The sequence below is a fragment of the Uloborus diversus genome, chromosome 1 (assembly GCF_026930045.1).
Source record: "Uloborus diversus isolate 005 chromosome 1, Udiv.v.3.1, whole genome shotgun sequence".
In the NCBI taxonomy this organism is placed as follows: Eukaryota; Metazoa; Arthropoda; class Arachnida; order Araneae; family Uloboridae; genus Uloborus; species Uloborus diversus.
This window is the reverse complement of record NC_072731.1, coordinates 50,644,538-50,660,450: the sequence shown is the minus strand read 5'-3', so window position 1 is coordinate 50,660,450 and position 15,913 is coordinate 50,644,538. Positions and strand designations below refer to the sequence as shown.

Genomic DNA, 15,913 nt, shown 5'->3' with positions numbered 1-15,913 from the left:
TACAGGGCGTTTATCAAGTCTTGCACTAATAACGAAAATTTTTAATACTACCATCTACGATTATTTTCTTATTTTGATCCTTATCTCCACAGTTTTTCCCAATTGGTACAATATTAGCAACTGACATTAGCGGAGAAACATGTTCTGAAAATGCTGTCTATAAAAGAATTTTGAGGGGTTTTCCAGGGGCTTTGAGAGTCAACTTCTCAGACATTTTGAATTTAAAATATGCTTTGAATTTGAACGAATAATAATATATGACTGTTTATATCTATATAAGAAATACTATGACTAAACCCTCACCCACCTCGGAAGGCAAATTCTAGCTGAGCTAGTGCCTGGCGCTTTGAAAACTGTCTAAATTTTCTCAGAACTGCGAAAGATGTGCACGTAGAAGTATGTTAAGGTTGTGTAAAAAAATGTTTTGAGGTAAGTATCTAAATAAAGAGAATTAGATTTGAACCTGAAGTAGTTTTTTTTTTCTATTGAATGTTTCTTTATCCAGTGCAAGATTTTATAAACACTCTAAACCAAACGGCACGAACTTGAGGGTCACGGATTCAGACAAAATTCTAGATATATGTCCATTCCCACTAGGTATGAGCCCAGGTAACGCGGTTTGACTGCATAGGCCCTAGTTCGACTGCAACAGGGGTACAAAGATGGTAAATTGGGCCCAGAAATGCAATGGAGTTTCCTTCAGAATCACATTCTTTACAACTTTTTCCCGTTATTGTGCTGCAGTATGAGCCATTTGTATGCACTTACCTTTGAATTAATTACTTTGAATACCAGTTTTTAAAAAGTGTTTCTCAAATTTAAATTGGATACTACTTTTAATTTCAATATTTTGAATGCCGAAATAACGTAGTTACAGGATAATTATCGTTTGCAAAGAAAACTAATTATTTATTTTTATATTAATCGTCTGCTAGTAAAAAGTATTTGTCGTTTGCTAATTGAAACATTTACTGGGTATTTGTTGTCGGCTATCATACATGTTCCACAACGATAAGCAAAAAATGGGAGAGGGGGAAAAGCTCAATTTTATTGCACATGACACATTAAAAAACAAAAGTACAAAATCATTTCGACTTTTCAAGTAACTTAAAAAATGCACATAAATTAACTAGGTGTTTTTCCTTCACTCATTTTACTAAAAAAAGATGCCAAACTTGTTAGAAGATCAAATATAGCGTCGAAGCGAAATTCCAATGGAAACACCACTGCATTTTTATGACCAAACTAGCAACTTTGGACCCTCATTGCAGCCAAACTAGAGCCTATGCAGTCAAACCGCTTTACCTTGGCTCATATCTAGTAGGAATGGACCTATATCTAGAATTTTGTCCCAATCCGTGACCCTCAAGGTCGTGCCGTTTGGTCGTCAGTACGTTCATCAATTTGAACTGTAACGGTTATTATCTCTAAGACAATTTCATTCTGTTTAACGCTTACCGGTCGGAAGCCTATTTTAAAATTTACACAATCATTTTTTAAACGTTTTAACAAATGAAGCAGTGAGAAGCAAAGGGATATAAGCGGAACAATTAAAAATTTGGAGATAATCGGTATGAATGATAGAACCTCTCCCCTGTTTCGGGGCAAGACGTGGTATTAGTACTACTTACTGGTGGTTACTGCTATACAGCATGATTTAGTGAAAAAAACTCAATAACCTACCTAGGAACGAAATAGCTCAAAAGCCTCGAATATTCCACCGTTAAATTATATAACTAGAGGCGTTGCAACGTTTTACAGATATTTCATTAAGTTGAAACCTTTTATCGTAGCCTCAGGGCAACAGTAGGTTATTTCTCGGAAGAGATGTATTAGTGTTGCTCTGAGGCGACGGTATACGCATTTTTTTAAAAATTTCCACAAGTATTTTAAAACTGTCTAAAAAGATTTGGTGAATAAATTTACATTTCTTAGCTCCTCACTGCCTCAAATAACTGAAGTATTTGTTTCGTAGAAATAGCTGAAAATCCTCGATTGTTTCATCGTTTAACAGTTCAAGAAGAGACGTTGCAACATTTTACAGATATTTCATTCTGTTCAAACCTTATTCACGATTTTTTTTTAAAAATTTCTACAAACATTTTAAAACTGCCTGAAGAGATTTGGTGAATATGCTGTAGTAAATAATGCCGAAAAACTTACTTCCATACTTTTTGTTTAACTTAAAACTGCAATGGAATTAAGTATTTATCTTTAAAATCTTTTACATTTCGCTCAAATATTGCATGTGCAAATCACATATTTCATTTTTCAAGCATTTTCAAAATGTTTTAAGTTCACCAAACAATCTTAGTGCAGAAGTATTGCAGAAGACACCTTAAAATTAGAACAACAACAGAGGTCGGTATCTTAAAAATATTTTATTTCGCTGAGCACTTTATTCTACAACTTTTCCTACAGGCGCTTTTCAGTCTATTTGTAATCACGAAAAGCATTTTTTTTTGTTTGGAAAAAGGTCCAGAAAGTGACAAATTGAATTTTCTACTTGGTGGAGAGAATGGAATTAAGGGAAGTTTTCTTCGAGAAACAAAATTTGCAGCTTTTTCTTTTTTTCTTTATTATTTTTTTGAAAATTTATTGGCGAACTTCTTTGTCATTATGCGAGTTGCTGAAGGAATTCTCGTTAAAGGTGCAAAAAGTACTTACGAAACCAGAATAACATTAACTGATTTAGTATATTTACATATGTAAAAAAGGACCCTTACTAGTTGTAACTTCATTACGATTTACATATTATTTACTGAACAATAACGCTTAGAAATGCAAAAACAGTTCAAGGGAAAATGAATGGATATTCCTTTACACAATATGAGTGAAATTGGACCCTTAGAGTTTACTGCAGAACCTAATAAATGGATTGTTGTTTAACTGTGCCGTTACAGTTCTGGTTCATGGAGAAAACTAATTCTCACGATGTTAAAACTTAGAAATTGTATTTTTATAGTTGTGAAATTTTCATTATCAACTACGATTTTTAGATATTTTTTGCATTAAAATGGAATACACTGATTTCACCAGCAATGTCCACACTCGCTTAGTTGTGGGCATGCCAAAAAATAATGATAGTCATGCTAACTTAATTCAGTCATTTTCAGGAAATAGAGAAAAAAAGTAATCAACAGTATTAAAGCACTTATTTTTCTTAAAACATAATCAAATGTAAAGTATCTTGACTTATCAAATAAATAATTTATAAATTAATAAATAATTAATAAATGCCTTTTAAACATTTTTAAATCAATCAATAAAATATTCATAAATATTTAAGTCATTAAATTAGATAACACTTTATTTTTACGTGATTGAACAAATTGGTCAAAAAAAGACAAACTGATCGCATTTATCTTATACCAGCAGTACCTGCACGGTTCTGCTCGTGCTATAAAATTAAATAAAAAACTTTTAGAGCAAGTGTAAATTTCCTTTTCCACTCCGAAATAAAAATAAAGATTCTGTTTCGTTAGTTAAAATGTGCACATATAATTTTGTTTAAGCTCCAAACATAGTCGATAAAGCAATTAAAAAAAATAAAAAATCCTGATATAAAGATTACACCTGTCTGTCAAAATCTCTCTTTCAAAGAAAATAGCATTTGATTTATATATGCTTAGAATCATTTAAAATCGTCCTAGAAAAGCGTTTAAAGTTTAAAAAATATGATAAGAACTTTTAACTTTCTAATCCGAAAGATGCTGCCAATAAAAAGCAAAGAAATAGAAATATCACTAAACTTAGATTTATAATCTCAAAATAACAATTTCCTAAACATTTGACTACTCCAATTATACAGTAACTTGCAAAGTTTAAATCCGGGATCAAAGAAAGTAAAAAATTGTTTTCAAAATGAACTGAAGAATACGGGGCAGTCTAATTTCCATGAGGAACTGCTATGGAACTTGTTATCCGTTGAGATCTGAATCTCGTCGGTGACACGTCTACCCAGAACCTCATTTCGACCGAACTTGGCTACCTTTCACATTGATATTTTGTTTGGATGTTGTTAAGTTTTGAAAGCTAAATCATAGCAATGTTCTTCTTTAGAATTAAATGTAAAAGCGCGTACAAATACAACATCTATCCCCCTGCTTTTACGATGCACTGGTTTCTTTTCATTATTAACTTCGAAGATATTTTGATAGCTGGGGCTTTGGCGCTATCGTCAATATTATGGGCTATAATCGTTTGCTTCTGTCACTATCAGCAAGGCCATAGCAGAAGTACATTAGCTCTTGGTCTTTGGCGTCCACAAATTTAGTGAGAATTGGGAAAATTTCTAAGACTCCTAGTTCTCAAAATCTTCCCGCAATTTCTACATTGTCCGGGGGAATTATCATAACGTAGATCGTAAAATATGCATAATTAGCGAAAACATTTCTCCACTGCTTATAATTCCGTAGTGCCAAGTTTATGGACCTTAAAGAAAACAGGAAACGAAGCTATAAGACGTAACCATGGCAATGCGAAACAAAACGTTAATAATTTTAATGGAGATGAGATTTATTCGAACTTTTATTTTAACGGCTTGTGTAACTTTTTTTCCTTCGAAGATAGAAGATTAGTTTTTCGACCATAGGTCCAGATATTTTTGGGGTAAAAAATGTCGCTTTTTTCAATTGGGTCAAAAAGAAAACTGTGGGACAATTCCTTCACTTTTTATTGAAAGAGTTAATGAAGAAAGTTAAGTGAAAGATTTAAGAAAAAAAAAGGCAATTTGCGTGAAATTAGGGCCTGAATTGGAATAAAAAAAAAGAACTATTTATCGGATCTTTTTCGAATTATAGCCTATGTCACTCAGTAAGAAGGCACCTTTCATACAGTGAAGGAATTTTTCAAATAGGTAGAGTGGTTCCGGAGATTACCTCGAACATATAAACAAACAAAAATTCGTCCTCTCTCTTTATAATATTACTATAGATAATTAAAAACTGAGCGCATGTACCAATGCATGTATGTATGTATGTCCAAGTTACTTACCGAACGCCAGTAAACTGACCATCGAACCAGGTATCGATGGATTCGAAATTTTCCTGTCTTCATGTTTGGCTATTTAACACTAGTGGTACCCGCACAGCTTTGCTCGTAATTGAAAAATTAAAAGGTCTTTTGGATCACCTGTATATTTACAAATAATGTGTGGTGAATTTTCTCGCCAATTGGCTTGTACCCATGTTACGGTACCACGTTAGGATAATCTCGTATCTCGCCAATTGGCTTGTGCCCATGTTACGGTTCCACGTTATGATAATTTCCTATCTTGCCAATTGGCTTGTGCCCATGTTACGGTTTCACGTTATGATAATTTCCTATCTTGCCAATTGGCTTGTGCCCATGTTATGGTTACACGTTATGATAATTTCGTAATTTACTCGTTCATGTTATGATATTTTTGTTCTTAAAATTGGAATAAAAAAAGAACCACATCGAATTTTCGAAAAATCGCTTCGAGGTGCACACCCCCATGCTACAAACTAACATTGTGCCAAATTTCATGAAAATTGGCCGAACGGTCTAGGCGCTATGCGCGTCACAGAGATCCAGACATCCTACAGACATCCTCCGGACAGAGACTTTCAGCTTTATCTTTACTAATATTATAAAGAGAGAGGGCGGATTTTTGTGTGTTTATATGTTCGAGGTAATCTCCGGAACCACTGCACCTATTTGAAAAATTCTTTCACTACATGAAAGGTGTTTTCTCACTGAGTAACATAGGCTATAATTCGAAAAAATCCGATAAATAGTTCTTTTTTTATTCAAATTTAAGCCCAAATTTCAAGTAAATTGCCTATTTTTGGCTATTAAAGGGGTGAAAAATTACTTGCACATATTAATATTATATATCGTTAGAAAGGGTGGAATTTTCCGCATTCTACGCAATTTGTTTAAATGCTCAACTTAAATACGGCGGAAGTTATTTGCGTTTTTAGCTCGAACTTTTTTAGGCTTAGCTGAAATTTAGGCACTACTTTCTTCATTAAATCTTTCAATAAAAAGTGAAGGAATTGTCTCACAGTTTTCTTTTTCACAGCATTGGAAAAAGCGAAATTTTTTACTCCAGATCTCTCTTGACCTGCGGTCGAAAAAAATAGCTTCTATCTTCAAAGGAAAAAAAGTTACAAGCGTTTTTAAATCAATTTCGAATTATGTCATTTTGATTCAGGTTGTCAACCATTTTTTTTTCGCGTTTCCACGGTAACGCTTTTTGAATCCATTATTCTCATTTTCAATTCTTAAACCAATTTTATCTCATGCTTCCATGGTTACACGCTTTTAAAATCCATCCGCATTTTAATTTTTTAAAGTATTTTAATATCTGTCGTCATTGCTTGGAAGGGTAATTTTGCATGGTGTTTTTTTTCTTTTATTTAAGTTATTCTTTAAGTTATTAAGTTATTCTTTTAATTAATTCTTGAATATATGTCACTTGACACAATTTTTGTGGCTTTCCTCCAATCAAATTATTATTCAGTGCTTCTCTCAACTGTCCGTAACAGTGCTTTTATTAAAATGTGTAAAGAAAATCATTCGGAACTCCAGCGCTCGAATACGCTACCTTGCGGTGATTTACAAAACTGCCGATGAAACTAAAACATTGCCACGTTGCGTTCCACGTGTGTCTGTTGACGTAAACACAGGCAGTTTGTTCTGAGTATTTATTAACGCAATCGATGAGTCTTAGTTTTCTTTCAGCTACAGAAATTAATTCGTCCGTTAGTAGTATTCTCGAGCTTCTCAAAATAATGTTAGTTTTCTTTATTTCCTTCTAAAATATGAGTTGATTGAAAATGGTGAAAGCGAAAACTGGATTAACAAACTTGGATAACGTTATACAAGGTAAAATTTTTTATTGTTTTGTATGAATTTGTAAGAATATGAGTTTTTTTAAATCTTAAATTAATTTAACTAACCATCTTTTACAGCAGCATTTAGTTGGAATGGACGATATGCAAAATATTTTCTTGAACAAAATGAAAAATGTTTCACCGAGAAAGAATTTACTTGATTCCTTTTATTCTCAGCTGAAAGGTTTCGCCAAATTTGTTTAGGGTTATAGTTTTAGTATTGTGCGAGCAAAGTAGTCTTGGCGAGATTTCGCGTTTTTAGTTAAACCATTTTTAATTTTTATCATGAGTGGAATAAAATGGTAGTAAGATTACAGAATTCGATAAGTAAAAAGAAATAATGGTCAATCAACTGAAAAGAATCTAGCATTAATTGTTGTTCTTGTCAGGCCACAATTATTATTTAGTTTTATCAAGAATTGATAAATATCGAATTCAACATCGTGGAAATAGCTGCTTAGAACTACGAACTACGTAGTTTGCATTAATCTTTGACGTTTAGTAATGCTTCTTGAATTCTCATTTCTTTCTACGTGGGCCAGAATATCCACAAGACTTTGAAAATTAATTTAAAAAGAATAAAGCGAAAAGATCATACGTATCTACTTTTTTAACGATCCGGCACATCACTAGTTACTACAGCAAAGTTTCGGATTTCGCCATATTCGTCCAAAATAATATTTTATTTAATACTAGCAAAAATACCCGGCGTTGCCTGGGTCAGTAATAATTATTAGAAAAAATCGTTACTTGCTTTTGTTTTCTGTTTTAAGTAAAAGAATTTAAAACACATCTTTTTGACGTGATTAAAAATCGAGTTTCTTCCTTACCCATAAAACTAAAATAGCAATAAGTATAAAGAACAAAGTAGTATTGATTTAGAAACGAAAGCACTATATTTAAGCATATACAAATTTAAAAAACATGAAATTAATCTTCTCATGTTTAAAAAGATTAATCTGTTGATACTTTTTTTTTTTAAGATGGAGTCTAAAACCTTGTCTGTATGGCTAATGAAGTACGAAGTGATTAAAAAAAAGTAGCTGCGCTCGTAATCCCCTTATAACTGCTTTAGTTATTTCGGGAAATTTCAATCATTGTGGCTCTTGGTGCGATTTTACCGAATTTGCCGAATTTTGGTCGTTTTGAGGTACCTTCGATGATGCTCCCCCATTCTTTGCTTACTTTGTAAAACGATATGATATTAATTTTCGTTACAGAGATATCGTCGCCAGATGCTGAGATATTTTTGGTCACCATAAAAGGGCGCTAAACAGTTTCATCCGAAATGTTACCAAAATAAGTAATAAAATTTGGTGATTGTTTGAAATTGTGCAAAAAGGAAAATTAATGGAAGTTTTTGTACTGTTTATGGATTTGCCTAATTTAGTTGCTGGAAAAGCACAGTAAAAAAAGACTTTTGAAAATTCTTTGATTGGCGATATTTTGTTTACATGGTGAAAGCTGAGAAACATTATGACGTAGTCTTCGGCTTCAAAAACAGCAACGTTGAAAAAACTGCCAAATGCATCAGCTACGGAAATCTTTCTGCATAAATTTTGGCGATCTGCTGGTTGTTTGGATAATGAGTAAGTGTTCAATCAGCATAAATAATAATAAAAACCATTAATTACATTAAAGTTCCGTTTAAATGGAAAATCATCAGCCAAATCAAGTATTATTAGCCAATCTTGTGCAAAAATCTTACTTCAAGATTTGACTTGAGAAAAGCCTTGAACAATCACGAAAAGCAAAGAAAGTCAACAATACAACAATTGTCGCTATCGACAGGGAGTTGAGATGATACACTAAATACTGTATTGAGTTGAGGAAAGCCTTCGAACATGGATCTAAAAAGCTCATAACTCGTTTTTTATTCTACTTAGAAATTTCGAGCAGGTGCCATCTTCAGCAGAAAAATCAGAGCTTTCGATGGACATATAATGTAAATATGTGCAAGTATTTTTTCATCCCAATATTAGAGAATCTATACAAAAATTGTGTTTTATTGCCCCCCTAAGGGGGTTTTCCCCCCATAACGGGACGAAAACTACCCTATGTGTTATTCTGATGCATAAGCTATATTATTGTAAAGTTTCATCAAAATCCGTTCAGTAGTTTTTGCGTGAAAGAGTAACAAACATCCATACATCCATACAGACAAACTTTCGCATATATAATATTAGTAAGAAACAAGTCACATGCTGCTAATAATTGCTCACAGTGAACAATCACCAAACGCGCTAACTCGCCAGAAAGACAATCACTCAAACAAGCGCTCCGATCCAAAAAGGCTAATCTTAAAGCTGATGCGTCGGCTCGTATATATAGGGGCCATAGACCTTGCAAAGCCGGGCGGCGCAGCCCGGTAAGTAAAACATGTTAAGTAAAGACATGTTTTTATTAATTAACGGAAGCATAAAGAGCTAAGTAAAACAGTTGGCACGTTTTAAATTTTTTTCCCCGAACATGTCAAAATAAAGCGCTTATTTGATTCGCATAATCAATCACAAGGAGCAAAAAATTAACAGAAATTTCAGTAATAGAAAATATTTTCGCCAATTTTACATATTGCACGTTATAATAAATTCTCTCAAAATGGTTCGATAAGTAGGAACTGGTTTTTCGGTACATACTTGAAACTTGAAAAATAATCTCAGTTCTTATGAATTATAGTGACTGTATGATTAAATTAAAAAATAAGTTAAATAACCATCAAGATAGTTTTGAAATTTTGCCAAAACTGGGCTCAATGCTATTGCTCTTATTTTCCCAGTTCATGAGCTTGACACATTTACAGCGATGCGATTTTGCCATAAACCCAAGGTAAGTTGATGACTGCTACAATGTAGGAGTACACTTATCTTTGAGTAGATATACTCAATGTCGATTTCTTCTCAATAACACTAATGAGTTAATCTATGAAAAGGAAAGAGTAATTTACTACTTCCTTACTATCCAACCACGGATTGCATGGAATTTTCAAACGTCCAGATAAGTCGAATCTATGTGAATAACAGGGAAAAGTAAAAAATTGATTTGATGCGCGTATTCCGCTCATTTGAATGAGACTCTGCTTCTGCAAAACCTGACATCGGTAAAAAAAATAGATTCGTCCGTTTCCGGCTGTAAAACTGATGTTTGTTTTCCATACAATCCGTGGTCAGACAGTACTTTTGTACATGTAGAATTTAAAAAAAAATCTTAAAATATAAATAAATTCTGATTACATCATGCTTTATATTAACGTAACAATGAAATGTACGAACTAAGAACCAATTATACATAAGGTGAAAAAAAACTTAGTTTTGCCAATACTTCGCCAAGCAATAGTAAAATTAGAAAATTGATTTTTGTATCAAAAACCGCAAGTGTAATTATTTCTGAGCCTGTCCATACGATTCAAACTGCATTGATTTCGAATCCTAGTATTCTTTTAATACGGAATTGAATAACTTAGTTTTTATTCTGAAAACATATTTCTAATGAAAAATACATTGTATCGTCAACGTTCTGGGAAAAATCATAAGATCCACAAAAAGATCTGTGCAGTGAATAAGACTTTACAGTTTCGTATTTCATGAACAAATCAACTACTCAATTTAAAATGTATTTCACCCTACTTTTCGTCGACATTAAAAATCCCCCCCCCTCAGAAATGTATCAAAACGCAAGGTTGAAACTAAAAAACAGGGGAGAAAGAAATTTCGTGTCGGCGAAAAGTAGAAGACACATAAAAGTATAAAAGTTAGTTGATCAACTTGCTGCAGGAGTTAAGAGTCTGTAAAATGATATTTGATATTTCCCACAACGATCTGAAAGTTTACATTGGCGTTGGGTCAAAACTGAAGTTCCGGACTTGGTGACTTTTACTTGAACACCGACGATACATAAAAATCACAGGCATATTAATGTTTTTTTTTTTAAAGCTAAAGACACTCACAAGCAACGATAAAATTAAACATTTTAAAAAACTCCGACTGAGTCGCAATTGTAGAATCAAGAGAGAAAATTGAAAATAATTTTAAAAGCCTTCTATTAATCAAAATCAATGTCACGTTTTTTATTTGCTATTAAATAGAAACTGGCAATAGATAAAAATTTTAAATCATTGCGTTTTATTTTCTTGTCAGCCAACAATGAATTCGGTTATCAATCGCGTGAATAAAGGCTTAGCCGTTATTAAAATCTGTTTTAAAAACGGTTATAATTCGGATTCTATGAAACATGCAAGTTCCAAACACATTCTATCAGACGCGGAAAAAAAATCTCTTTATTTTGGTATTGAATTTTAAAATTTTTAACTATGATTTCACTGCAAAAATCGCGAAAACCTTTTAGAGGTTTTTAATTAATATCTTCGTTAATTAATGTCATCCAAAGATGCAACCTAGCTAAGAACATTCTCGATCAACTCTCCTTTCGAATAATTTTTTTTTTCGAAATCGGTCAATCGTTTAGGCGCTAGAGTGGCGCAGACAAACACAGATACACAGACAAACAGATACACAAACACGTCAAACTTATAACCCCCTTCCTTTGTGTGTGGGGTATTAAAAACCAAAAGAAACGAAAGGAAAAGGATTTTACACTGAAATGTAAGGAATAAGAAATCAATGTAAATAAAAAAAGAAAAACATTTAAAAGCAATTTAAAAAGTTAAAAGTGAAAATGCTTCAACTGATTTTGTTTACATTTTTATTTACCTTGCCTTCTACCCATAGATCAGGGGTTGAGGGGAACTTAAGTAAAATTTTCCGAAGACAGTGTGAAGTTTACAGAAACTACGAGGAAGCTCGACATTCTCCCCCCCCCCCCAAAAAAAAAGAACTCTTTAAATATGCATATAGAAATCATTGAAAAAACCCATTTAATTTTTTTTCAAATAATTTTTCAGTTTTAAAACTCGTTTAGAGCCCAAAATTTTTGGAAACTGCAACCCAAAAACTACGGAAATTTTGGATCACACACACCCCCTGCCATAGATCAAGATAAAAATTTATAACTCACCAACTGGGCTCCAGTGACGGAACTTATTATCTTTGGTACTCGTGGACGGTTGCACCATCCTCATAAACCTCGGTGGAATGTTTCGAAGAGGACTACTTTCAGACTTTTGCTTCCTGAAAGACTGACAAGCTTCACTGTTGTCTCCTATACAATCCGTATAATACATCAGAAGCAGTATCACACACACGAACCACACCAGCGAAGTAGCCAAGACGATTTTGCACGTATGGAAGCGAAGCTTGAACATACTGCTGTGGTAACTAAGATTCGAGTTTCGCTAGAAATGATCGACAAAGTTGACGCCCAAAACAAGCACAGCTTTGGACTAAAGTCACAGCTTGTCTGTAAGTATCACAAGACGATGACGATTTTTTTGTTTTTCATGTTCGTTTCTTCTTAATAGCCGTTTCCGGAAAGCGTTGTTTTGTCGTTGCTATCCACCCTGCTCATTTTTCTTGGAAAGTCTAGTTAGTTCACGCAGACAGCAGACAATTTCTCTTCTGCAAAGCTTAACCTGCCATGGAAATAAATGCACAACATTAGAAACTAGGGTGTATACGGTAAAAAGAGACAATGAACTGAAATTGAAAGTTTAGTAAACCGAAAAGTCAGCTAGTATTTCAAAACACTGTATCGTAAACTGTTGCCATTTCATAGTTGGGAAAAAGTATAAAATTGAACTTTATTCTGTGGCTTAAAACAATGTTGCGAGAAGTGAAATTTGAAAATCGACGAAAAAAGGTGAAAGGTATTAGTTTTTGACAGTTCTCTATGTTAGAAGAAATATGTAGATTTTCGTAAAGGTTTAAATTATGCGTTTTCATTGATTGCTTAGTTGTTGTTATTATTTTTTTTTACCACTTTAGGACACCAACATGATTCTATCAGTTTGCTAACATGGCCTTTTTGCCTTTGTGCTCTGGTTATAAGAAAATACATAAATGAATATAATGAAGAAAATACATAAAATAATGAAGAAAATGCATAAGTAAAGCTTGCAGCAGGCAACGCGAGAAGGATTAGACAATTAACGGAAAAAAAAATCAGTAATGTATTTTACCGTGCTTCAGGGTGAGTTAGTTCTACACGGCACAGATAGCGTAAATCAGAAAAGAATGAACATCACGCAGAAAATCATATAACACCCAGCGCATCAGTATGATTCCACCGTCTTTAAAGAGCGCAGGCAGATGCCCGAGCTGGCGCTTTCCACCGCTCGGCCACGTAAGCCCCACTTTGACAACATGTCACACAATTTTACCCCGTCTAGATCCAACACCACGAGAAACAGGCAGGGCGCAGGAGCGTCTTAGTATATTCATTATCTTACCAATACGCTAAAATTTTCTCTCTTTCATATCTCAGCACGTTATTGTACATTCAATTAAGAATCGCGAAAATAGCAAAATTATTCGACTCATTTCTCTTTCCCGAACACATGGTAACAAAACGTCGAAAAACGTAAACAACACTTGTGCTGACAGTTGTTTAAGAGATAAAGAAAATAAACCGCAAATGGTATTTAGTACTATTAAACTCAAACGGCAACTGGATAACTAAACAAATTTCTGACTCACGTCCAATCTGTTTTCGGCAAGTGTATTTATTCTCTTAACCTGATAATATGCCATTTCATTTATTTGAAAGGATTCGACATTCGAGCTACAATGTCTGCTTTGCATACGATTGGCAATTTACACGCAAATGTTAGCTATAATTCAGAGGTTTTCAATATGTGGGAATCGCTCCTCCTTTGGGGGACATGGCATAGTAGAAAAGGGCACGCAACTATTACCAAAATATCATTTTTAACCAAAAAAAAAAAAGATATAACAATTCAATTAAATTTTGACGTCTTGAATTCAAATGATGTTTTTTTTTTTTTTTTTGCAACCACTTATAACCGATAGGACCTTGGGTTGAGTTTCTTGTTTCTACAAATGGAATGGAAGTTGAGAAGAAATTCGAACCCGTCATATTATGATGAATGATTTTCTGGAAAAGGTACTTAGACGAGGAATGTGTATAAAAAAAAGAAATGGGACATTAAGATGTGGTGATAAGATTTGGATATTATGGCAAATTCGCAACTGTATAAACTCATCATAAAGATTAAATTTACACTGTATACCTGTATGGTATTTTTATTTCTTATCAATCTTAAATGATAGGGATTAGTAATCTGGAAATTTTGTAGTTATATAAAGTTTTGCTGTTGAAGTTCATCTATGTTGATACATTTCTTGAAAAAATGTAATTTTACTCCCCCTCCTTTCAAAAGTAAAATTTGCTTAAGTTATATCTTGAATGAACGCAAACGATTTGTAACTAGGGCGACGAAAATTTGTCCACTAAATAAATAGCTAATTAAACATGAGCTAGACTTATCCTCGTGATAATGGTAATCTGAAAAATCAGAGCAACATTAACCTCGGTCATGTAGCTTTATTAACAGTTCATGCTTGCTAAAAGAAAAAGAAAAATAAAGGCTTCAGAAAAAAAAAAGATCAACACGTCATCACTATGGCATTCGGGTCTGAGTATTAAAATGGAGGGAGTAAGTTCAATCATTGGCTTAGCAAAAGCTCACCCAAGGACACCAAGTCACGTGACTCAACTACGACGAATGGTTGGCTCGTTTTGCGTGATACAAGCGCAAGAAACCTGATTTCTCCCTATGCTTTGCTTTAATATGTATCATGTGACTTGCGGTCTGGGTTTCATGAATGAAAGTCTTCACTCATTCCGTTTTATCTCTTCTCAATAGTCTGAGCGCCTGCACTAACCAAGGAACGACATGAATAGTGTAACAATGAAAAAAAGTTGAAATAGGTAGTATAAGCAGAAGAAATTATTGAGACATTTTCAAAGACTTAAATGTGAAGAAAATTTTTTATTGGTGACCGAGATGGTTTGAAATTATAAAGCACACTGTATATAAAAATTCATGTTTGGAAAGAATGTGGTGGGGGTATTCTTGAAAGATGCTTGGGGATCCAGTGACGGTATTCCTGGAATATCGATGAAAAACATGATATTAACAATACAACACAAACCTGCTCATTATTGGTTGGGTAACAATAACTAGTCATTTACCCTCTTTCATTTAAAAAATACTGTAAAAAAAAGCATGCTTAAAATATTATAAATAACTTACGTAACTGCTGTCTCATACCAAGTTTTTAATTTTTGGTAACTGACAGACAGAGAGAGAGAGAGAGAGAGAGAGAGAGAAAGAACCTCACCTATCTGCGTAATGTTTTAAATATTACCAGTCCAAGTATGAAAAAAAGGTTGAGAAACGCCGCGTTAAGGTAAACTATTATGCCAAAATAAATAAATAAATACAAAAATAAGACATGAATTTTGGGAAAATAGGAGGCAAGCTCGCAACTACTGCCATTTTCCTGCATTGCGTCTCAGTTCATATGACTCAATTACTTTGAGGCGGTCCATAAAATATGTCACGTTTTTCCCCACGATATTTAACCCCCTTCTCCTCCTTCAGTCACGAAGGGTCACACTTCACCTTACCCTCTCCCCTCGTCACGCTATATTACGTAATCATATTGTTATAAATATTGCGCAATGTCATACTTCTTTCTTGTTTCCCTCTCTCTCCCCCCAGTTACAACCTATCACAATTTCACGAACTAAAACATGAGACCATTTGGGGACGACCACTTTGTTAAAACCAATTTCAAATCTGTAAAAACGCAATATTAAAATGGCGCATAAAAAAACTACTTCATTCTGAATGATCGGAATGAAAAGAATATAACGCTTTCAGCAAAATATTTATCAATTTAATAATAATAGTTACGATACATAACTTTTCACGTTTAAAGGAAAGTGATAAATAAGATCCCGGCTTAATTTTTAAAATGGATAAAACTAGAAATTTACGAAAGAATAACCCTTTCCTAGTAAGAAAGAGGGACATAATTATTTCCTTTGGCGCTCAAAGGCAAATCTTATTCAACCGTAAGATAAAAAGAGTTTCTTTTGCAGTAAAATGACGTCTTTAGTAGAACGTTTGA

The 15,913-nt window shown here is 33.5% G+C and overlaps 1 protein-coding gene across 1 annotated transcript in view; it reads right to left on the bottom strand.

The window, feature by feature from the left end:
• Positions 1–15,913, bottom strand: part of LOC129229570 (polypeptide N-acetylgalactosaminyltransferase 13-like) — a 224,552-nt gene that overhangs the window by 89,165 nt on the left and 119,474 nt on the right. Inside the window, exon 3 of the mRNA XM_054863906.1 lies at positions 11,874–12,387. Within this exon, the coding sequence (XP_054719881.1) occupies positions 11,874–12,120 (247 nt within the window). The 5' untranslated portion in view covers positions 12,121–12,387. The remainder of the gene's footprint in view (positions 1–11,873; positions 12,388–15,913) is intronic.